Below are 24,254 nucleotides of genomic sequence, written 5' to 3'. Positions count from 1 at the left end.
CTCTGCGTATTTGAAAAATATAGAACACAGCTCTTTATTTAGAGTCCCAGTTATCAAAGCCTTCATGGAAGGATTAAAACGCAACATTCCACCTAGAACACCTCCAGTGCCTTTGTGGAATCTAAACATAGTGCCCTCACAACTCATGGGTCCACCATTTGAACCTATGCACTCATGTCATATTCAATACCTAACATGGAAAGTTGCCTTCCTAGTTGCAATTACTTCATTAAGAAGAGTTAGTGAAATCCAAGCTTTCACTATTCAAGAACCTTTCATACAAGTACACAAACATAAAGTTGTACTTTGAAGAAACCCAAACTTTCTCCCCAAAATTATATCACTGTTTCATACCACTCAAACAGTGGAACTACCAGTCTTCTTCCCACAGCTAGACTCTGTAGCATAAAGAGCCCTGCATACATTAGATATTAAAAGAGCTCTAATGTATTACATAGATGGAACTAAATCATTTAGGAAAACCAAACAGTTATTTGTGGCGTTCCAAAAACCACATACTGCTAACCCAATTTCAAAGCAATGGTTAGCTAGATGGATAGTAAAATGTATCCAAACATGTTACTTAAAAGCTAAAAGGCAGCTATTAGTTACACCTAAAGCACATTCCACACGGAAAAAGGGGGCAACAATGGCTTTCTTAGGAAACATACCAATGGCTGAAATTTGTAAAGCAGCCACTTGGTCAACACTGCATACATTTATCAAGCATTACTGTGTAGATGTGTTAGCAACACAGCAGGCCACAGTAGGACAGGATGTACTAAGAACATTATTTCAAACAACTTCAACTCCTACAGGCTGACCACCGCTTATGGGAGGTAAAACTGCTTTGTAATCTATGCATAGCATGTGTATCTGCAGCTACACATGCCATCGAATAGAAAATATCATTTACCCAGTGTACATCTGTTTGTGGCATGTTCCGCTGCAAAATATATATATATATATATATATATATATATATATATATATATATATATATATATTCTCGATGGCATGTGTAGCTGCAGATATACATGTTGTGCACATCCCGCCATCTGGTGTTGGGCTCGGAGTGTAACAAGTTGTTTTTCTTCGAAGAAGTCTTTTCGAGTCACGAGATCGAGGGACTCCTCCCATTTCGGCTCCATTGCGCATGGGCGTCGACTCCATCTTAGATTGTTTTTTTTCCGCCATCGGGTTCGGACGTGTTCCTTTTCGCTCTGTGTTTCGGTTCGGAAAGTTAGTTAGAATCTCGGAAAAATCGTCGGTATTGTTTGCGTTCGGTATCGGGTTAGTTGCAACAGATCGACACCGACTTTTGAAGAGCTCCGGTGGCCCTTCGGGGTTTTTTCGATTCCCCGTCGGGGCCTGGTCGGCCCGGCCACGTGTCTCTTCAAGGCTGATGGAACGGACCCCATTCCGCTTCTGCCCAAAATGTCATAACAAGTATCCGTATACAGATCAGCATCTGGTCTGTAACTTGTGTCTGTCTCCAGAGCACAAGGAGGATACCTGTGAAGCCTGTCGAGCGTTTCGGTCGAGGAAGACATTAAGAGACCGAAGAGCGAGAAGACTGCAGATGGCGTCGGCGCCGACAGGAAAAAGGGCGTTTCGAGGAGGAAGAAGAAACCTTCTCCATCCAGGAATCGTACTCGGACGAGCTCGATCCCGAAGAAACGCAGAAAACCATGAGTAAGACGTCGAAACATAAAACTCACGAGAAGACAACAAAAGCCCAGGGGACACCACCGCCAACAGGCCATGGCTTAACCCGAAAAATAGGTGCCCCAGTCCTCTTCTTCTTAGGTTGCAGGAATCTAGTTTCCTAGGTTCTGGGGGATCCTAAATACTCAATTTAGGGGTGTGTTTAGGTCTGGGGGTTAGTAGCCAATGGCTACTAGCCCTGAGGGTGGCTACACCCTCTTTGTGCCTCCTCCCTGAAGGGAGGGGGGCACATCCCTATCCCTATTGGGGGAATCATCCATCTGCAAGATGGAGGATTTCTAAAAGTCAGAGTCACCTCAGCTCAGGACACCTTAGGGGCTGTCCTGACTGGCCAGTGACTCCTCCTTGTTTTTCTCATTATCTCTCCTGGACTTGCCGCCAAAAGTGGGGGCTGTGTCCAGGGGGCGGGCATCTCCACTAGCTGGAGTGCCCTGGGGCATTGTAACATGAAGCCTGAGCCTTTGAGGCTCACTGCTAGGTGTTACAGTTCCTGCAGGGGGGGGAGGTGTGAAGCTCCTCCACCCAGAGCAGGCTTTTGTTTCTGTCCTCAGAGAGCACAAAGGCCCTCACCACATGGGGTCAGAAACTCGTCTCTCAGCAGCAGGCTGGCACAGACCAGTCAGCCCTGCACTGAACAATTGGGTAAAATACAGGGGGCATCTCTAAGATGCACTCTGTGTGCATTTTTTTATAAATCCAACACTGGCATCAGTGTGGGTTTATTATTCTGATAAGTTTGATACCAAACTTGCCAGTATTCAGTGTAGCCATTATGGAGCTGTGGAGTTCGTTTTTGACAGACTCCCAGACCATATACTCTTATGGCTACCCTGCACTTACAATGTCTAAGGTTTTGCTTAGACACTGTAGGGGCATAGTGCTCATGCACCTATGCCCTCACCTGTGGTATAGTGCACCCTGCCTTAGGGCTGTAAGGCCTGCAAGAGGGGTGACTTACCTATGCCACAGGCAGTGGGAGATTGGCATGGCACCCTGAGGGGAGTGCCATGTCGACTTAGTCATTTTCGCCCCACCAGCACACACAAGCTGGCAAGCAGTGTGTCTGTGCTGAGTGAGGGGTCCCTAGGGTGGCATAAGACATGCTGCAGCCTTTAGAGACCTTCCCTGGCATCAGGGCCCTTGGTACCAGGGGTAACAGTTACAAGGGACTTACCTGGGTGCCAGGGTTGTGCCAATTGTGGAGACAATGGTACCTTTTAGGTGAAAGAACACTGGTGCTGGGGCCTGGTTAGCAGGGTCCCAGCACACTTCTCAGTCAAGTCAGCATCAGTATCAGGCAAAAAGTGGGGGGTAATTGCAACAGGGAGCCATTTCCTTACACAAGCCCCCCCAGCCCACAGGCCAGGAGACTCAGCCAAAGCTGGGAGAGTCTTCCTAGTCTGTCAGGCGAGGAAGAGTAGAGGAAATAGGCTGGTTTGTTGCAGGTCCTACTCTGCCTTACATCCTCCTGTTCAGGTCATTCCCTCTGGGGAGCTGACCCACTTCCACAGTGATAGGACCTAGTCTGAATTGCCTCTTGTCTGTGCCTTTAATGTCTTCACCCATTCTCTCTATTTTGGGGTTAGATGTATCCACCTCTGCTAATCTTATCTTAGCCAGGGTCACCCCTAGCTTACCCAAAGAGGTTACCCAGAACTGGAGTAACCCCACCATGACCAACAGGGTCAGGGGGCCTAACTTGCTATTTGGCATGGGGTCAGACCACCATGCCAAGGATAGTGCAGCCATAAAGGCTAACACCCAGCAGAGGCCACTGACAGCTGTCAGTACCCAGAACCACGCCTTTAGCTCTTCACCTACAAGGGAAGGAGCTAAGTTACAGGCTTCTTTGGGTTCAGGGTGCCTGTCTGATGTGTAAGAGTGGGGGGGTTACTACATCTTGTAGTAAACACCCTTCTTCCACTCTTTCTTCTGTGTAACTGAGGGGCCACCCACTCAGGTTTAACAGTTGCCTGACTAACCAGGACTTCTTGTGGGTCAGGTTGGACTTTACCAGTGCCATTTTTGGAGTTCTCCCCTACTGGAGCAGAATCTCCCTGGCTTGCTGTAACCTTGGCTAAAGGTTGTCCACCTTTCCTACACTGTTTTCTTTTCTTTTTCTTCTGGGGCCTACTTGCAGTTACTGCAGGGGTAGCACATAACTCCAGAATCCTTGGGAGAGGACTGGCACAGGACCAGTTCCTCACTTGGGTTCTGACTAACCTCTGGGTAGTCATTTGCAAGGAGACAATCAAGGGGGAGGTCTGTACTGACTACCACCCTTCTCCAGCTAAAAGTCCCACCCACTTCTATGGGCACAAATGCCACAGGCCTATCAGTGACCCTATCTTGGCTAACTCTTACTCTGGCAGTCTCACCTGGGATGTACTGGTTGGGGAACACCAGCCTGTCATGCACAATAGTGTGACTGGCACAAGTGTCTCTCAGGGCAGTGGCTGGGATTCCATTCACCAGTAGGCAGTGGAAGTGTCTACTTCCCTCTGGAATCTCCAACTCACCTGTTGGGCCCTTTTTCCAGTTAAAGGCTATGAAGACCACCTCATCTGAGGAGTCATCCCCAATGGCTACACTGGTCACCCCTGGGATTTTGCTAGGGGGTGTGTTTTTGGGACAAGAAGTGTCCTTGGTGTGGTGCCCTGTCTGTCTACAGTTATGGCACCATGCCTTAGTGGCATCCCAGTTCTTACCCTGGTACCCACCTTTGTTTTGGGTTGTGTCTTGGGACCCACCCACCTGGTCTGGTTTTTGGGGGCCTACAGAGGACTCTTTCTCTTTGTTTCTAGTGTCACCCACTTTCTACTGGGGAGGCTTTGTAACCCCTTTCTTTTGGTCACCCCCAGTGGAAGTTTTAGTTACTCTAGTCTTGACCCAGTGGTCTGCCTTCTTTCCCAATTCTTGGGGAGAAATTGGACCTAGGTCTACCAGATACTGATGTAACTTTTCATTGAGCAGTTAATTAAAATGTGTTCTTTCATAAACAAATTATAAAGCCCACCATAGTCATGCACTTCATTTCCAGTTACCCAACCATCCAGTGTTTTCACTGAGTAGTCAACAAAATCAACCCAGGTCTGGCTCGAGGATTTTTGAGCCCCCCTGAACCTAATTCTATACTCCTCAGTGGAGAATCCAAAGCCCTCAATCAGGGTAGCCTTCATGAGGTCATAAGATTCTGCATCTTTACCAGAGAGTGTGAGGAGTCTATCCCTACACTTTCCAGTGAACATCCCAAAGGAGAGCACCCCAGTGAGATCTGTTTACTTTTCTGGTTGCACAAGCCCTCTCAAAAGCTGTGAACCATTTGGTGATGTCATCACCATCTTCATATTTAGTTACAATCCCTTTTGGGATTTTCAACATGTCAGGAGAATCTCTGGCCCTATTTATGTTGCTGCCACCATGGATGGGACCAAAACCCATCTCTTGTCTTTCCCTTTCTATGGCTAGGAGCTGTCTCTCTAAAGCCAATCTTTTGGCCATCCTGGCTAGCAGGAGGTCATCTTCACTGAGGCTTTCCTCAGTGACTCCAGAGGTGCTGGACCCTCCTGTGAGGGAAGCAGCATCTCTGACTATCACAGTTGGAGTCAGGGTTTGAGGAGCCCTGACTTCCCTAACTAGGAGTGGGGGTGGGACTTCCTCCACATCACTAGTTTCTTCCTCTAGGAGGTCATCCTCAGAGGGGTTGTCTGTAGCAAACTCTGCCAAAAGTTCCTGGAGCTGTAATTTGGTAGGGTTTAAACCAGCTTTAATATTTTTTAATTTGCAGAGAGACCTTAACTCCCTCATTCTAAGATGGAGGTAAGGGGTGAGGTCGAGTTCCATCACATTCTCTTCTGCATTAGACATTATGGGGGTCATTCTGACCCTGGCGGTCATCGACCGCCAGGGTCAACGACCACGGAAGCACCACCAACAGGCTGGCGGTGCTTCCAGGGCCATTCTGACCGCGGCGGTAAAGCCGCAGTCAGAAAAGGGGATCCGGCGGTTTCCCGCCGGTATTCCCCTGGCCCAGGGAATCCTCCATGGGGATTCCGACCCCCTTCCCGCCAGCCTGTTTCTGGCGGTTTACACCGCCAGAAACAGGATGGCGGGAACTGGCATGGGCAGTGCAGGGGCCCCCTAACAGGGCCCCATGAAGATTTTCACTGTCTGCTTTGCAGACAGTGAAAATCACGACGGGTGCTACTGCACCCGTCGCACCCCTGCAACTCCGCCGGCTCCATTCGGAGCAGGCTTCCTTGTTGCAGGGTCTTTCCCGCTGGGCCGGCGGGCGCCCTTTTGGCGGTCGCCCGCCGGCCCATTTGGCGGTTCCCGCCCGGTATTAGAATGAGGCCCTATGTTTCTAAAAGTTGGAATACTTTTTAAGAATCTAAGACTATCTCTAGAACTTAATCCAAACTTTTACAAAACTTTTAAACTCTAAAAGAAATGCTAACAGGGACTAACACAAGGCCCTAGCAGGACTTTTAAAAATTTAGAAAAATAGCTAAAATTTCAAAAATCAGTTTCTAATGACAATTTTTGGAATTTAGTCGTGTGATCAGGTATTGGCTGAGTAGTCCAGCAAATGCAAAGTCTTGTACACCACCGCTGATCCACCAATGTAGGAAGTTGGCTCTGTATGCACTATTTCAAAGTAAGGAATAGTATGCACAGAGTCCAAGGGTTCGATAGAGGTGAGATAGTGGCAAAAAGAGATAATACTAATGCTCTATTTTGTGGTAGTGTGGTCGAGCAGTAGGCTTATCAAAGGAGTAGTGTTAAGCATTTGTTGTACACCCACAGGCAATAAATGAGGAACACACACTCAGAGACAATTCCAGGCCAATAGGTTTTTGTATAGAAAAATATATTTTCTTAGTTTATTTTAAGAACCACAGGTTCCAGATTTACATGTAATACTTCAAATGAAAGGTATTGCAGGTAGGTACTTTAGGAACTTTGAATTAGCAAAATAGCATATACAGTTTTCACATAAATCACATATAGCTATTTTAAAACTAGACACAGTGCAATTTTCAACAGTTCTTGGGGGGAGTAAGAGTTTTAGTTTTTGCAGGTAAGTAAACCACCGACGGGGTTCAAGTTTGGGTCCAAGGTAGCCCACCGTTGGGGGTTCAGAGCAACCCCAAAGTTACCACACCAGCAGCTCAGTGCCGGTCAGGTGTAGAGGTCAAAGTGGTGCCCAAAACGCATAGGCTTCAATGGAGAAGGAGGTGCCCCGGTTCCAGTCTGCCAGTAGGTAAGTACCTGCGTCTTCGGAGGGCAGACCAGGGGGGTTTTGTAGGGCACCGGGGGGGACACAAGTCCACACAGAAAGTACACCCTCAGCAGCACGGGGGCGGCCGGGTGCAGTGTGCAGACACGCGTCGGGTTTTCAATAGGTTTCAATGGGAGACCAAGGGGTCTCTTCAGCGATGCAGGCAAGGGGGGGGTTTCCTTGGGGTAGCCACCACCTGGGCAAGGGAGAGGGCCACCTGGGGGTCGCTCCTGCACTGGAGGTCGGATCCTTCAGGCCCTGGGGGCTGCGGGTGCAGAGTCTTTACCAAGCATCGGATCTTAGAAGCAGGCAGTCGCGGTCAGGGGGAGCCTCGGGATTCCCTCTGCAGGCGTCGCTGTGGGGACTCAGGGGGGGCAACTCTGGCTACTCACGGTCTCGCAGTCGCCGGGGAGTCCTCCCTGAAGTGATTGTTCTCCACAAGTCGAGCCGGGGACATCGGGTGCAGAGTGTCAAGTCTCACGCTTCCGGCGGGAAACACAAGTTGTTTCAAAGTTGCTTCTTTGTAGCAAAGTCGCAGTCTTGGGTGAACAGAGCCGCTGTCCTCGGGAGTTCTTGGTCCTTCTAGATGCAGGGCAGTCCTCTGAGGCTTCAGAGATCGCTGGTCCCTGGGGAGAGCATCGCTGGAGCAGTGACTTTAGAAGTGGGGAGACAGGCCGGTAGAGCTGGGGCCAAAGCAGTTGGTGTCTCCGTCTTCTCTGCAGGGTTTTTCAGCTTAGCAGTCCTCTTCTTCTTAGGTTGCAGGAATCTAGTTTCCTAGGTTCTGGGGGGCCCTAAATACTCAATTTAGGGGTGTGTTTAGGTCTGGGGGGTTAGTAGCCAATGGCTACTTGCCCTGAGGGTGGCTACACCCTCTTTGTGCCTCCTCCCTGAGGGGAGGGGGGCACATCCCTATCCCTATTGGGGGAATCCTCCATCTGCAAGATGGAGGATTTCTAAAAGTCAGAGTCACCTCAGCTCAGGACACCTTAGCGGCTGTCATGACTGGCCAGTGACTCCTCCTTGTTTTTCTCATTATCTCTCCTGGACTTGCCGCCAAAAGTGGGGGCTGTGTCCAGGGGGCGGGCATCTCCACTAGCTGGAGTGCCCTGGGGCATTGTAACACGAAGCCTGAGCCTTTGAGGCTCACTGCTAGGTGTTACAGTTCCTGCAGGGGGAGGTGTCTCCACCCAGAGCAGGCTTTTGTTTCTGTACTCAGAGAGCACAAAGGCCCTCACCACATGGGGTCAGAAACTCGTCTCTCAGCAGCAGGCTGGCACAGACCAGTCAGCCCTGCACTGAACAATTGGGTAAACTACAGGGGGCATCTCTAAGATGCACTCTGTGTGCATTTTTTAATAAATCCAACACTGGCATCAGTGTGGGTTTATTATTCTGAGACGTTTGATACCAAACTTCCCAGCATTCAGTGTAGCCATTATGGAGCTGTGGAGTTCGTTTTTGACAGACTCCCAGACCATATACTCTTATGGCTACCCTGCACTTATAATGTTTAAGGTTTTGCTTAGACACTGTAGGGGCATAGTGCTCATGCACCTATGCCCTCACCTGTGGTATAGTGCACCCTGCCTTAGGGCTGTAAGGCCTGCTAGAGGGGTGACTTACCTATGCCACAGGCAGTGGGAGATTGGCATGGCACCCTGAGGGGAGTGCCATGTCGACTTAGTCATTTTCTCCCCACCAGCACACACAAGCTGGCAAGCAGTGTGTCTGTGCTGAGTGAGGGGTCCCTAGGGTGGCATAAGACATGCTGCAGCCCTTAGAGACCTTCCCTGGCATCAGGGCCCTTGGTACCAGGGGTACCAGTTACAAGGGACTTACCTGGGTGCCAGGGGTACCAGTTACAAGGGACTTACGTGGGTGCCAGGGTTGTGCCAATTGTGGAGACAATGGTACCTTTTAGGTGAAAGAACACTGGTGCTGGGGCCTGGTTAGCAGGGTCCCAGCACACTTCTCAGTCAAGTCAGTATCAGGCAAAAAGTGGGGGGTAATTGCAACAGGGAGCCATTTCCTTACAGGTACCAAGGGCCCTGATGCCAGGGAAGGTCTCTAAGGGCTGCAGCATGTCTTATGCCACTCTGGGGACCCCTCACTCAGCACAGACACACTGCTTGCCAGCTTGTGTGTTCTAGTGGGGATAAAACGACTAAGTCGACATGGCACTCCCCTCAGGGTGCCATGTCAACCTCACACTGCCTACAGGTATAGATACGTCACCCCTCTAGCAGGCCTTACAGCCCTAAGGCAGGGTGCACTATACCATAGGTGAGGGCATAAGTGCATGAGCACTATGTCCCTACAGTGTCTAAGCAAAACCTTAGACATTGTAAGTGCAGGGTAGCCATAAGAGTATATGGTCTGTGTAGGAAGTTGGCTCTGTATGTGCTATTTCAAAGTAAGGAATAGCATGCACAGAGTCCAAGGGTTCCCCTTAGAGGTAAAATAGTGGTAAAAATAGATAATACTAATGCTCTATTTTGTGGTAGTGTGGTCGAGCAGTAGGCTTATCCAAGGAGTAGTGTTAAGCATTTGTTGTACATACACATAGACAATAAATGAGGTACACACACTCAGAGACAAATCCAGCCAATAGGTTTTTATATAGAAAAATATCTTTTCTTAGTTTATTTTAAGAACCACAGGTTCAAATTCTACATGTAATAGCTCATTCGAAAGGTATTGCAGGTAAGTACTTTAGGAACTTCAAATCATCAAAATTGCATGTATACTTTTCAAGTTATTCACAAATAGCTGTTTTAAAAGTGGACACTTAGTGCAATTTTCACAGTTCCTAGGGGAGGTAAGTATTTGTTAGTTTTACCAGGTAAGTAAGTCACTTACAGGGTTCAGTTCTTGGTCCAAGGTAGCCCACCGTTGGGGGTTCAGAGCAACCCCAAAGTCACCACACCAGCAGCTCAGGGCCGGTCAGGTGCAGAGTTCAAAGTGGTGCCCAAAACACATAGGCTAGAATGGAGAGAAGGGGGTGCCCCGGTTCCGGTCTGCTTGCAGGTAAGTACCCGCGTCTTCGGAGGGCAGACCAGGGGGGTTTTGTAGGGCACCGGGGGGGACACAAGTCCACACAGAAATTTCACCCTCAGCGGCGCGGGGGCGGCCGGGTGCAGTGTAGAAACAAGCGTCGGGTTCGCAATGTTAGTCTATGAGAGATCTCGGGATCTCTTCAGCACTGCAGGCAGGCAAGGGGGGGGTTCCTCGGGGAAACCTCCACTTGGGCAAGGGAGAGGGACTCCTGGGGGTCACTTCTCCAGTGAAAGTCCGGTCCTTCAGGTCCTGGGGGCTGCGGGTGCAGGGTCTCTCCCAGGCGTCGGGACTTTAGGTTCAAAGAGTCGCGGTCAGGGGAAGCCTCGGGATTCCCTCTGCAGGCGGCGCTGTGGGGGCTCAGGGGGACAGGTTTTGGTACTCACAGTATCAGAGTAGTCCTGGGGTCCCTCCTGAGGCGTCGGATCTCCACCAGCCGAGTCGGGGTCGCCGGGTGCAGTGTTGCAAGTCTCACGCTTCTTGCGGGGAGCTTGCAGGGTTCTTTAAAGCTGCTGGAAACAAAGTTGCAGCTTTTCTTGGAGCAGGTCCGCTGTCCTCGGGAGTTTCTTGTCTTTTCGAAGCAGGGGCAGTCCTCAGAGGATGTCGAGGTCGCTGGTCCCTTTGGAAGGCGTCGCTGGAGCAGGATCTTTGGAAGGCAGGAGACAGGCCGGTGAGTTTCTGGAGCCAAGGCAGTTGTCGTCTTCTGGTCTTCCGCTGCAGGGGTTTTCAGCTGGGCAGTCCTTCTTCTTGTAGTTGCAGGAATCTAATTTTCTAGGGTTCAGGGTAGCCCTTAAATACTAAATTTAAGGGCGTGTTTAGGTCTGGGGGGTTAGTAGCCAATGGCTACTAGCCCTGAGGGTGGGTACACCCTCTTTGTGCCTCCTCCCAAGGGGAGGGGGTCACAATCCTAACCCTATTGGGGGAATCCTCCATCTGCAAGATGGAGGATTTCTAAAAGTTAGAGTCACTTCAGCTCAGGACACCTTAGGGGCTGTCCTGACTGGCCAGTGACTCCTCCTTGTTTTTCTCATTATTTTCTCCGGCCTTGCCGCCAAAAGTGGGGCCTGGCCGGAGGGGGCGGGCAACTCCACTAGCTGGAGTGTCCTGCTGGGTTGGCACAAAGGAGGTGAGCCTTTGAGGCTCACCGCCAGGTGTGACAATTCCTGCCTGGGGGAGGTGTTAGCATCTCCACCCAGTGCAGGCTTTGTTACTGGCCTCAGAGTGACAAAGGCACTCTCCCCATGGGGCCAGCAACATGTCTCGGTTTGTGGCAGGCTGCTAAAACTAGTCAGCCTACACAGATAGTCGGTTAAGTTTCAGGGGGCACCTCTAAGGTGCCCTCTGGGGTGTATTTTACAATAAAATGTACACTGGCATCAGTGTGCATTTATTGTGCTGAGAAGTTTGATACCAAACTTCCCAGTTTTCAGTGTAGCCATTATGGTGCTGTGGAGTTCGTGTAAAACAGACTCCCAGACCATATACTCTTATGGCTACCCTGCACTTACAATGTCTAAGGTTTTGCTTAGACACTGTAGGGGCACAGTGCTCATGCACTGGTACCCTCACCTATGGTATAGTGCACCCTGCCTTAGGGCTGTAAGGCCTGCTAGAGGGGTGTCTTACCTATACTGCATAGGCAGTGAGAGGCTGGCATGGCACCCTGAGGGGAGTGCCATGTCGACTTACTCATTTTGTTCTCACCAGCACACACAGGCTTGTAAGCAGTGTGTCTGTGCTGAGTGAGGGGTCTCTAGGGTGGCATAATACATGCTACAGCCCTTAGAGACCTTCCCTGGCATCAGGGCCCTTGGTACCAGAGGTACCAGTTACAAGGGACTTATCTGGATGCCAGGGTGTGCCAATTGTGGAAACAATGGTACATTTTAGGTGAAAGAACACTGGTGCTGGGGCCTGGTTAGCAGGGTCCCAGCACACTTCTCAGTCAAGTCAGCATCAGTATCAGGCAAAAAGTGGGGGGTAACTGCAACAGGGAGCCATTTCTTTACAGTCTGGGAGTCTGTCATGCACGAACTCCACAGCACCATAATGGCTACACTAAAAACTGTGAAGTTTGGTATCAAACTTTTCAGCACAATAAATGCACACTGATGCCAGTGTACATTTTATTGTAACATACACCCCAGAGGGCACCTTATAGGTGCCCCCTGAAACCTTAACCGACTATCCGTGTAGGCTGACTAGTTTTAGCAGCCTGCCACACTTGAGACATGTTGCTGGCCACATGGGGAGAGTTCCTTTGTCACTCTGTGGCTAGTAACAAAGCCTGTACTGGGTGGAGGTGCTCCTCACCTCCCCCTGCAGGAACTGTAACACCTGGCGGTGAGCCTCAAAGGCTCACCCCCTTTGTTACAGCACCCCAGGGCACTCCAGCTAGTGGAGTTGCCCGCCCCCTCCGGCCACGGCCCCACTTTTGTCGGCAAGGCCGGAGGAGATAATGAGAAAAACAAGGAGGAGTCACTGGCCAGTCAGGACAGCCCCTAAGGTGTCCTGAGCTGAGGTGACTCTAACTTTTAGAAATCCTCCATCTTGCAGATGGAGGATTCCCCCAATAGGGATAGGGATGTGCCCCCCTCCCCTCCGGGAGGAGGCACGAAGAGGGTGTAGCCACCCTCACGGCTACTAGCCATTGGCTACTAACCCCCCAGACCTAAACACACCCCTAAATCGAGTATTTAGGGGCTCCCAGAACGCAGCAAGATAGATTCCTGCAACGTAAAAAGAAGAGGACTGCTGAACTGAAAAACCTGCAGAGAAGACGGAGACACCAACTGCTTCAGCCCCAGCTCTACCGGCCTGTCTCCCCACTTCTAAAGACACTGCTCCAGCGACGCGTTCCCAGGGTCCAGCAACCTCTGAAGCCTCAGACGACTACCCTGCATCTAGAAGGACCAAGAACTCCCAAGGACAGCGGCTTTGTTCCCCAAAGACTGCAACTTTGCAACAAAGAAGCAACTTTGAACCAACACACGTTTCCCGCCGGAAGCGTGAGACTTTGCACTCTGCACCCGACGTCCTCGGCTCGACTTGTGGAGAACAAACACCACAGGGAGGACTCCCCGGCGACTACGAGACAGTGAGCAGCCAGAGTTGACCCTCCTGAGCCCCCACATCGACGCCTGCAGAGGGAATCCCGAGGCAACCCCTGACCGCGACTGCCTGCTTCAAAGACCCGACGCCTGGGAAAGACACTGCACCCGCAGCCCCCAGGACCTGAAGGATTCGACCTCCAGTGCAGGAGTGACCCCCAGGTGGCCCTCTCCCTTGCCCAGGTGGTGGCTACCCCGAGGAGCCCCCCCCCCCCCTTGCCTGCCTGCATCGCTGGAGAGACCCCTTGGTCTCCAATTGATTTCTATTGCGAACCCGACGCCTGTTTACACACTGCACCCGGCCGCCCCCGTGCTGCTGAGGGTGTACTTTTTGTGTGGACTTGTGTCCCCCCCCCCCCCCGGTGCCCTACAAAACCCCCCTGGTCTGCCCTCCGAAGACGCAGATACTTACCTGCTGGCAGACTGGAACCGGGGCACCCCCTTCTCCATTGGAGCCTATGTGTTTTTTTGCACCACTTTGACCTCTGCACCTGACCGGCCCTGAGCTGCTGGTGTGGTAACTTTGGGGTTGCTCTGAACCCCCAACGGTGGGCTACCTTGGACCCAAACTTGAACCCCGTGAATGGTTTACTTACCTGCAAAAACTAACAAACACTTACCTCCCCCAGGAACTGTTGAAAATTGCACTCTGTCTAGTTTTAAAATAGCTATATGTCATTTATGTGAAAACTGTATATGCTATTTTGCTAATTCAAAGTTCCTAAAGTTCCTACATGAAATACCTGCCATTTGAAGTATTACATGTAAATCTTGAACCTGTGGTTCTTAAAATAAACTAAGAAAATATATTTTTCTATACAAAAACCTATTGGCCTGGAATTGTCTCTGAGTGTGTGTTCCTCATTTATTGCCTGTGTGTGTACAACAAATGCTTAACACTACTCCTCTGATAAGCCTACTGCTCGACCACACTACCACAAAATAGAGCATTAGAATTATCTCTTTTTGCCACTATCTTACCTCTAAGGGGAACCCTTGGACTCTGTGCATGCTATTTCTTACTTTGAAATAGTGCATACAGAGCCAACCTCCTACACACAGACTCTGGTGCAACTTTGAGCAGTGCTTCCTAGTCCTTGGAGCTGCATGGGAGCGAGCAGCGGCGATCAGAAAATGTAGGATACCAACTTGTCCCAGCAGGCTTCTAAAGCTATTGTGGCCCTGTGCTGCAAACACATCAGCCAACTGACACTTGGAGTCTCTTTGCTTCGGCTGGCCTCAGGAGATGTCTTCTCCACGAGCAGGATACAGCAGGTACAGTCCCTTTGCCTTTGCTAGCCACCAGGTTCAGCAGGTGCATTCCGTGTCACTGCGGCCCCTGTGCCAGGTCCTTGATGCAGTTGGGCAGCCCTCCTTCGGTCCTGTTCTCCAGTCTGTTGAATACTATAAATGGGCAAGTCAAGTTAGCAGTTTGAACCTGTCCTTCCAGTTAGCAGTGGCAGACTATGAGCCAGTTTCACCTTTGTCACACCCAGGGTGCGACAACTAGTGCTGCAATCCCCGAGATGACACTTTACCTTGCAGGCCCTGTATTCCATGTACTAGGGACTTTCAAGTAAATTAGCTTGTGCCAGTTTGGTGTAAGCCAGTCAAGCATGCATACTTTAGAGTCAGGGCACAGGCACTGAGGTCTGCTAAGCAGACCTCAGTACACTCAGCGTCAGAAACCAGCAGCATGAATCCAAAACTTTGTTTGGGTGGGGGGGGGGGGGGTAGTGGGAGGGGAGTGATCATACAAAAAGAGGCATTTCCTTACACATATTCATTAAAAAAGCACAACGACAAGGCCATCCAGTCCATAAGAGAATCTGTTGTGGAGTCAGGTAGTGTTCCAGTCAGTCCTTTCTACTAACGTTTTATTTATCTATTCAAGACATGTGAAGTTAAAGAAAGATCCAATACTTACATTGTGTGGTAATTTTAATATTTAAGAAATAAATATGTTTCTAACAGGAGAAAATAGTTGTTGCATTTTATACTCAACAGATGAGTGTTGTTATCTTCAGCTGTCTTTTTAAGCAGCTTTTCCCTGCTACTGGGTAATCGTTCACCAGTTCTGATGACTGTAGTAGTTTTTAATGTGCATCTTTTTATAGCAAGGAGGTGCTTTTGATAGTTAATGCTATGCTTTTTTTTTTTTTTTTTACAACTTACAAGTATTTTAATTCCTGTTATTACCTCTTTATATTTTAACGTTGTAGTCATTTCTGGGCGGACTTAGTTGGGCATTTATTGGAGTAGATGAAGCTCACCGTCTGAAGAATGATGATTCCTTACTGTACAAGAGTTTAATTGAATTCAAGTCCAACCATCGGCTGCTTATCACTGGGACTCCTTTGCAGAACTCTCTCAAGGAACTGTGGTCTTTACTGCATTTCATCATGCCAGAAAAGTAAGAAAAATATGTAGAATTATCCAAAATGTTTTACTGTATATTACCACCATGTTACTTTAACTGTTGTTCATAAGTGACATGTAGATGCATCACCCCCTCTCTGAAACAAATTGTAAATGTGGACATTCAGTTTCGATGAAGACACTGCACACACACGCTATTGCAGCCTCATGGAGTCCTCCAATCATGCTTTTCAGGTCAGGTTAAACCTTTCAACTAACTCGTTTGGGGTCTCTAGCCGCGGTGTACAAGAGTCCCTCCTCCCAGTAGACCCTGTGGGAGCCACTAACTTCCCCCTTTTTTTTTTGGGTGTGCAGCAGCTTCCTGTTGCAGGCCTTCAAGAGTGGGATGCTCCTCTTTCCCTGGCACCGCTGTTCCCTAGAGGGTACCCCTGGGCCAAAAGAGCTGACTCTTTCAGGCCAGTTACCTCTCCCTATTCTAAGGTCACCATAGCCATGGATTGGACCTTAGTTACATTATCAGCTTTGGTAACTGGATATGTTTTTCCAGCCAAGTACTGTCCTGAATAAACCAGTTGTTCTGTCACCATGGTGATAATGGCACCTGTATCCCTCAGGGATTCTATTATTGTCCCCTTAATCAAGGGATGCTGTATGTAATTGTTCATGTTACGGGGCCAGACAGCAAGAGTGGCAGTATCTACCCCACCCTCAGAGACTAAAATAGCTTCATTGTGGACCCTGATTTGCTTTCGGCACACTGTAGACCCCACCTGGAGACTGGCCGTACTAGTGCTAGCTGATGCAGTACTAGGGGAATTATATTTGGGACAGGCCAGTGTCCATTCTTTCTACCATTGAAACAGCATGCCTTTTTGTGATGAAAGTTTTTACCTTTGTACCCACAAGAGTATTATAAAGAGGTTTGATGCCCTCCCTCCTGAGCAGGTTTTTGGGGGCCTGTAGAAGACTACTTTGATCCTTAAGTGTCTCACCACCCTTCCCTCTGGGGAGGCTTAGTAACCCCTTTCTTTTGGTCACACCCAGTGGATGTCTTCTTGGAGAGAAATTGGACCTAAGTCTACCTGATAATGATGCAACTTTTCATTAGTGCAATTATTTAAGATTTGTTCTTTCATAAATAAAATATAAAGCCCGTCATAATCATGCACTTCACTTCCGCTTAACCAACCATCTTGTGTTTTCACTGAGTAATCTAGAAAGTCAACACAGGACTGGCTCATAGTTTTGTGAGCCCCCTTGAATCTAATACTATACTTCACAGTGGTGAGTCCAAAGCTCCCAATCAGGGTAGCCTTCATAAGGTCATAGGGCTCAGCATCTGCTCCAGTGAGTTTGAGTCTATCCGTACACTTACCAGTGAACAGTTCCCAAAGGAGAGCTCCCCAGCAAGATGTTTTCACTTTTCTCATTCCACATGCCCTTTCAAAGGCTGTGAACCACTTGGTGATGTTGATAACGCGTCCGTTTATGATAAGTTTCTACACAAAAGGACTCGTTTTAGGCCAATGAATCTTTTGACCCTGTTGAGAGAAACCTTAGGACGAGATAGCTAATCAACATGTCAATTAATACATCAATAATGTCATCAATATTTATCACAATAACGCATTTCACTTTAGTCAAAGACATTAATCAAACTCAGGACACAACCATGACCTTGCAGTCATGAATAACCACACCAGTTTAATATTAATTTAGTGATATTTATTCCCTGTTAGTTACAATACTACTATATTAATCTCAATACCAAGAAACACAATAGTATAGTCAGAATATGGCAACTCTGATAAGATTTCATCAAGGCAAGAATCACGAACATTAGAATATAGCACGTCGTGAACATAAACTAACATTAGCAGAATATATCAACGCATTGTTCAACAAAGCATAGATTCAGTCATTTGTCCGTTTGCGTCAGTTTAGTGAACCCCTCACCTAACCTCTGATTAGCATTGACATTTTGGGTTTCATGCAAAACTATTTCGTAACACCAATTTGGAAAACATCTAACTATGGCTCCTGTCAAAAGAAAGGAAAAGCAAACAATCACAATTTCATTGTCATATAGTTACCCTCCAAGTTTTGGTCAGCACTCTGGTTTTGTCTTCGTCTTCAGGACATCAGTCGAAACGCCATCAATAATTCAGCTCTGGGTAAAGGGACACTTCCCTCATAAGGAGGTAAAGTGTAAAGGGCCAAATCTAAGGTCAGAATGGTTTTAAGAACCAAACAGCAAAGTCTCTATGCAGAGTGACAAAGTGTCTGGGTCATAACAAATAGTATCAGCATCTCCCCCTCTCCTAATCTCATGCTCCCTAATTCTAATTCACTTCCTGGTGACAGGGGTTTTTATCCCCTTTTCAATGTACATTCCCCTAAAATCTGGTTGGATAAAGGTTGCACCCCACTATCTTTAGCAAATTAGAAAACACATTGTCATTAAACCTTTTACCCCGCATTAGTTCTCAGGCAGTTTATTGGTCCATTTGATTGACGTCTTCAGAGGTAGAATGTCCGGTATGATTTCATCCTTTTGTAATTCTTTGCACATCTTTGGTCAGTGGCTCCATTGTCTGTACCGGTTTGGTCGACCTTGTATTTAACATTAGTCTACACTGTTGCATTTTAGCTTAAAACATTTCTACAAGCAATCTGAATTTCATGGGAACAGATCTACTATGGTTACATTCAGCTTCTAGTTTTTGAAAACAAGAGTTCATATCCTTTAGCAAGTCAGCACAGTAGAAAAAAAAAATACATTTAATATGAGAGTCAGGCAGCTAGGCCTCGACTCATGCTAACTAAGGCCTACGAGATTTATTAACAAAATCTCTAATAACATAATCAATAATTAGTATAAATCTATTTAAATTCAATATTTCATAAACATTTGTTATTTTCATTAGTCCCCGTATACATTGGCGGCCACTCCCCGTGGTCACGTTTCAAGTGCACGTTTTAGCAAAACAGGTTAATACAGTTTCTATGCGGCATTATTATACATTAGTTCATAAACATTTCATGCTAATATAGATTACATAAGCTACGCTCTCTCAATGTCATCACCATCCTTCTACTTGGACAGTCACTTTTGGGGATTTTAGGGACACAAGATTGCTCTCTGTCCCTAGTTATTAAGTGGCTGCCACCATTAATGTATGCTAAACCCATTTCTGCTCTCCCTCTCTATAGCTAGGAGTCTAGCATTCAAAGCTGTGCTTTTGGCCAACCTTGCTAAAGGCCGTCCTCTTCACTGAGGCTGTCCTCAGTGGGCCCAGTACAATCTGACCCACATTTGTGAGGTCTAGGGGCTGTGGGTAGTATCCTTGGGAACAAGGGCACAGAGGCACTGCCCCCCTAGTTAGGTTAGGAGGTGGGAGGTTATCCTCCTGATCCCTAACGTCTTTCCCATTTGAGTGGAGATCATCCTTCTCAGCAGGATGTTCCTTTGTGTACTCTGCTAAGAGGTCCTGGAGCTGGTCCTTGGTAGGCTTGGAACTAGTTTTAATCTTTTTTAGACTGCAGAGAGGCCTTAGCTCTCTAATCTTGAGATGGAGGTAAGGGATCAGGTCAAGCTCGACAACCATGTCCTCTGAGCTGTTTATTATGTTACTAAGGTTGTGGATTTCTTTTAGGAACTAAGAATACTTCTAGTTACTTAATCCCTAAGTATAGAAACGTTTAAAACTTAACAGAAAAATGCTAAGGGGGACTTACCCAAGGCCCTAGCAAGGCTTTTAAAATTTGGAACATAGTTGTGTCATCAGATGTTAACTGAGTAGTCCAGTAAATGCAAAGCCATAGACCCCACCACTGATCAACCAGTGTAGTAGGCTTGCTCTGTATATACTATACCTGTATGACGTTGGCTCTGTATATACTATCTCAAAGTGAGAGATAATGTGCACAGAGTCCAAGGGTTCCCCCTAGAGGTTGATAGTGGCAAAATTAGATACTACTAATGCTCTATTTTGTAGTAGTGTGGTAGAGCAGTAGGCTTATGAGGGGGGTAGTGTTAAGCATTTGTTGTGCACACATAGGCAATAAATGAGGAACACACACTCAAAGACTTAACTCCAGGCCAATAAGGCAGGGTGCACTATACCACAGGTGAGGGCATCGCTGCATGAGAAATATGCCCCTACAATGTCTAAGTCCATTCCTAGACATTGAAAGTACAGTGTGGCCATATTAAGTATATGGTCTGGGAGTTTGTCAAAACAAACTACACAGCTCCATAATGGCTACACTGAGGACTGGGAAGTTCGCTATCAAACTTCTCAGAATAATAAACCGACACTGATGCCAGTGCTGGATTTATTACAAATGCACACAGAGGGCATCTTAGAGATGCCCCCTGTATTTTACCCAATCCTTCAGTGCTGGACTGACTGGTCTGTGCCAGCCTGCTGCTGAGAGACGAGTTTCTGACCCCCTGGGGTAAGGGCCTTTGTGCCCTCTGAGGCCAGAAACAAAGCCTGCTCTGGGTGGAGGTGCTTCACACCTCCCCCCTGCAGGAACTGTAACACCTAGCAGTGAGCCTCAAATGCTCAGGCTTCGTGTTACAATGCCCCAGGGCACTCCAGCTAGTGAAGATGCCCGCCCCCCCGGACACAGCCTCCACTTTTGGTGGCAAGTCCAGAGGAGATAATGAGAAAAACATGGAGAAGTCACCTACCAGTCACGACAGCCCCTAGGTGCCCTGAGCTGAGCTGAGGTGACCACTGGCTTCAGAAATAGTCCATCTTGGTTTTAGAGGATTCCCCCAATAGGAATAAGGATGTTCCCCCCTCCCCTCAGGGAGGAGGCACAAGGAGGGTGTAGCCACCTTCAAAGGCAGTAGCCATTGGCTACTGCCCTCCAGCCCCAACACCCCCCTAAATTCAGTATTTAGGTCCGACCCTGAACCCCGGAAATCAGATTCCTGCAACCTGAAGAAAGAAGGACTGCTGACCTGAAAGCCCCGCAGAGACGACGGAGACACCAACTGACTTGGCCCCAGCCCTACCAGCCTGTCTCCAGACTCCAAGAACCTGCGCAGCGACGCATCCGACTGAGACCAGCGACCTTTGAGGACTCAGAGGACTGCCCTGAACCTAAAGGACCAAGAAACTCCTGGCAACAGCGGCACTTTTCAGAACCTGCAACAACTTTGCAACTTTAAAGCAGCTTTTAAAGAACTCTCTTCCCGCCGGAAGCGTGAGACTTCTCACTCTGCACCAGACGCCCCTGGATCGAGTTCAGGCGAACCAACACCCTAGATAGGACTCCCAGGTGACTGTGACGACGTGAGTACCCTGATTCGACCTCCCTGCACCCCAACAGTGACACTTGCAGAAAGGATCCAGAGGCTCCCCCTGACCGCGGCTGCCTGGTAACAAAGAACCTGATGCCTGGACCAAGCACTGCACCCACAGCCCCCAGGACCGATAGGAACCACCTACCAGTGCAGGAATGACTAGCAGGCGGCCCTCATCCTAGCCCAGTCGGCGGCTGGCCCGAGAAGCCCCCTCTGCGCCCTGCCTGCATCGCCTAAGTGACCCCCAGGTCCCTCCACTGCTTTCAATAGCAAACCAGACGCCTACTTTGCACACTGCACCTGGCCGCCCCTGTGCCGCTGAGGGTGTGTTTTGTGTGCTTGTGTGTGTGTCCACCAGTGCTCTACAAAAGCCCGCTGTTCTGCTCCCCGAGGACGCAGATACTTACCTGTAAGCAGACTAGGACCGGAGCACTCCGTCCTTCATAGGCGCCTATGTGTTTTGGGTCCTCCTTTGACCTCTGCACCTGACCGGCCCTGTGTTGCTGGTGCTATGGCTTTGGGGTTGACTTGAACCCCCAACAGTGGGCTGCCTATGCCCAGGAGACTGACTGTGTAAGTGCTTTACTTACCTGCAGAAACTACCCAAACTTACCTCCCCCAGGAACTGTTGATTTTTGTACTGTGTCCACTTTAAAAATAGCTTATTGCCATTTTAACCAAAACGGTGTGTACTACTGTTTTAAATCAAAGTTCCCTATTTACCTGTGTGAAGTACCTTGCATTTTATGTACTTACCTCAAATCTTGAATCTTGTGGTTCTAAAATAAATTAAGAAAATATATTTTTCTATATAAAAACTATTGGCCTGGGGTGAAGTCTGTGAGTGTGTGTTCCTCTATTGCCTGTCTGTCTACAACAAATGCTTAACACTACCCTCTGATAAGCCTGCTGCTCGACCACACTACCACAAAATAGAGCATTGGTATTATCTAATTTATCCACTATCAACCTCTAAGGGGAAGCCTTTGGACTCTGTGCGCACACACTATCTCTCACTTTGAGATAGTATATAGAGAGCCTCCTGAGTCCGAGACAATTGTGGTTTCACCCCTCATGGATTCTGACGCTGACTAGAACCCCTGCATGCAGCCTTCTCCACCACCACCACTCCAGTAAAAAAAAAAATCAACACCTAAGGACCTCTCTGATTCCGGCACCTCTGAGCTGTGGAGAACAGGACCAAAGGTGCCTACCTGTGCACAAGCATCGTGAGGTCTGAGCCCTGCTGTTGGTTCAGCCGACTGGCCTCCTGACCAGAGCCTGCAGCCTCTGTTCACAGTGACCAATCTCCATTGGAACCCATTGGGCACCCATCGCTGTTTTGCACTCTGCACCCAGACACCCCTATGTTACTGAGGGTGTACTGCTGGTGCTGCCTTGGTCCTTGCCCACTACTCGCCCTAACTCCTGGAAATTGTAATCCTCTCTACTATACCTGTTTGCACAACTTGTTCTTCTTCCACAGGATAACATTGCAGAACTCAGAAATTCCACTGTGTCCTCTTCTTAAAGTGAAAAGAATTCCTATTTAAAAACGACCTTACCTGAACGATTTTTCTCTTGCCTAAACATATATAAAGATACTTGCTATTTTTATAAATTGGTGTGGATCTCCTTTTTGAGTCGTGCATCTCATTTATTGAATATTGTGTTTATTTGTAGATGTCTTGCACTCCTCTGTGTTAAGCCTAAGGCTGCTCGACCACACTACCTTTAAATAGACCACTTTGGGATGTCATAACAGGCCCTGTCCACTCACCGGGGAAACTCTTAACCCTTTACACAGTATTCACATACCACATAAAGGGGCAGGTTCCTACACTGCTGTTCGCAAAAAATTGTAAAATAGTGTACAGAAAATAACACTTTCTGCCTCGCTTTCTAATTTAATCTTCGTTCATACCCTTGCCCAGCAGGGCTCTGCCCGGGGCACTCTCAAGGCTTATCTTTCTGCTCTGTCCGCCTTCCTGCGGCTGCCTGACCAACCTTGTTTATTTAAGTCCCCTATTGTCAATAGTTTTTTGAAGGGGCTTGTACGTATGTTTGCTCCATCATCCTTCATCATGCCTTCATTGGACCTGAACCTAGTTCTCATGTTCTTGTGTGCTCCTTTCGAGCCACTACACAATTGTCCCACCTGGCTGCTTACCATCAAGATAGTCTTTCTAGTGACAGCAACATCTTGCTGAAAGAGGAGTAAGCTGCAGGCTTTATCATCCAAGCCTAACTACCTTATTGTGCTCCCTGACAGGATGATGCTTCGCACACTGGCCTCTTTCCGTGTGAGACAGTGTGTCACCCTGCCCATCTTTTACTCTTCCCCCACATCACTCTAAAGAAGAGGAGCAACTCTATCATCTGGACCCAAAAAGTGTGTTGTCGTTCTACTTTGACCACACGAAAGAGTTCTGGGTGGACAACCAACTCTTTGTGGGGTAGGTTGTAGCTAAAATAGGTTGGGCAGTACAGAAACAAATCTTTCGCACTGGGTCACTCTAAGTATCAAGATCTGCTACCCTGTGGGTAAAAAGCAGCCTCCTGGCAGCTTAAGGACCCATTCCAACAGATGAAAGCTGCGACCATGGCGTTAGCTTGTGGAGTCCCAGTCCTGGACATCCACCAGGCAGCAATTTGGGCTTCCCTGCACACCTTTGCCAAACACTTCTGCCCGGACAGTCAGGTCCATGGGGGTGGGCATTTCACCTGTTTGGTCCTGCAGGATTTTCTAGTTTAGAAAACTTGTCCACAGCCCACCTCCAGGAGGTTATGGCTTGAATATCTGTTCAAAGGTTAATCATCCGCAACTAGAAGTCTCTATCAGATGGACAAGTTACTTTACTTCGGTTACATAATATCTGGTAGAGACAATATCTAGCTGTAGATTTCTGACAGACCCACCCTTGCCTTCCCGTTTTGCAGACAGATTTCTAGGGCTAGGGTTGTTCCCCTTTCCGGTTTGTTTTGACACACACTCGTCAGTTCACTTCATGACTGCGCTTCTAGCGTGAAAAATCAGGAAAAGTAACTGACGTCCGCACCCCTGGATGGCGTCTACATAGGTGACTACGACAACACTTCCGGCGCGCGAAACCAAACAAAGCCACCCGACTACGTGCAGGGGTACTGCTCAGACTAGTTTCCGAATCCAGCCTGAAGCCTGGGAAATTCAAATATAAGGAATCTGGAGCTACATATTGTCTTGATCAGATAATGCTTTACTGAAGGTAAGTAACTCATTTATTAGTAAAGTTTGGGTCTGACTGTGAAAAAAGAGGCCTTTCCACTGTGTTCAATCTCGTGAAAAGACTTTCTTGGCCAAACTGTTTTAGGAATCCAGTTTCAAACATCTTCATCATCTGCT

The 24,254-nt window shown here is 48.2% G+C and overlaps 1 protein-coding gene across 3 annotated transcripts in view; it reads left to right on the top strand.

Annotated features, from left to right (window-relative positions):
- Window positions 1-24,254, top strand: part of CHD1 (chromodomain helicase DNA binding protein 1) — a 1,172,453-nt gene that overhangs the window by 273,482 nt on the left and 874,717 nt on the right. For all 3 annotated transcript variants that reach the window (XM_069225994.1, XM_069225985.1, XM_069225977.1), the window contains exon 14: window positions 15,396-15,586. In XM_069225994.1, the coding sequence (XP_069082095.1) occupies window positions 15,396-15,586 (191 nt within the window). The remainder of the gene's footprint in view (window positions 1-15,395; window positions 15,587-24,254) is intronic.

Source organism: Pleurodeles waltl, chromosome 1_1 (genome assembly GCF_031143425.1).
Source record: "Pleurodeles waltl isolate 20211129_DDA chromosome 1_1, aPleWal1.hap1.20221129, whole genome shotgun sequence".
In the NCBI taxonomy this organism is placed as follows: Eukaryota; Metazoa; Chordata; class Amphibia; order Caudata; family Salamandridae; genus Pleurodeles; species Pleurodeles waltl.
This window is presented reverse-complemented; position numbering and strand designations above follow the sequence as displayed.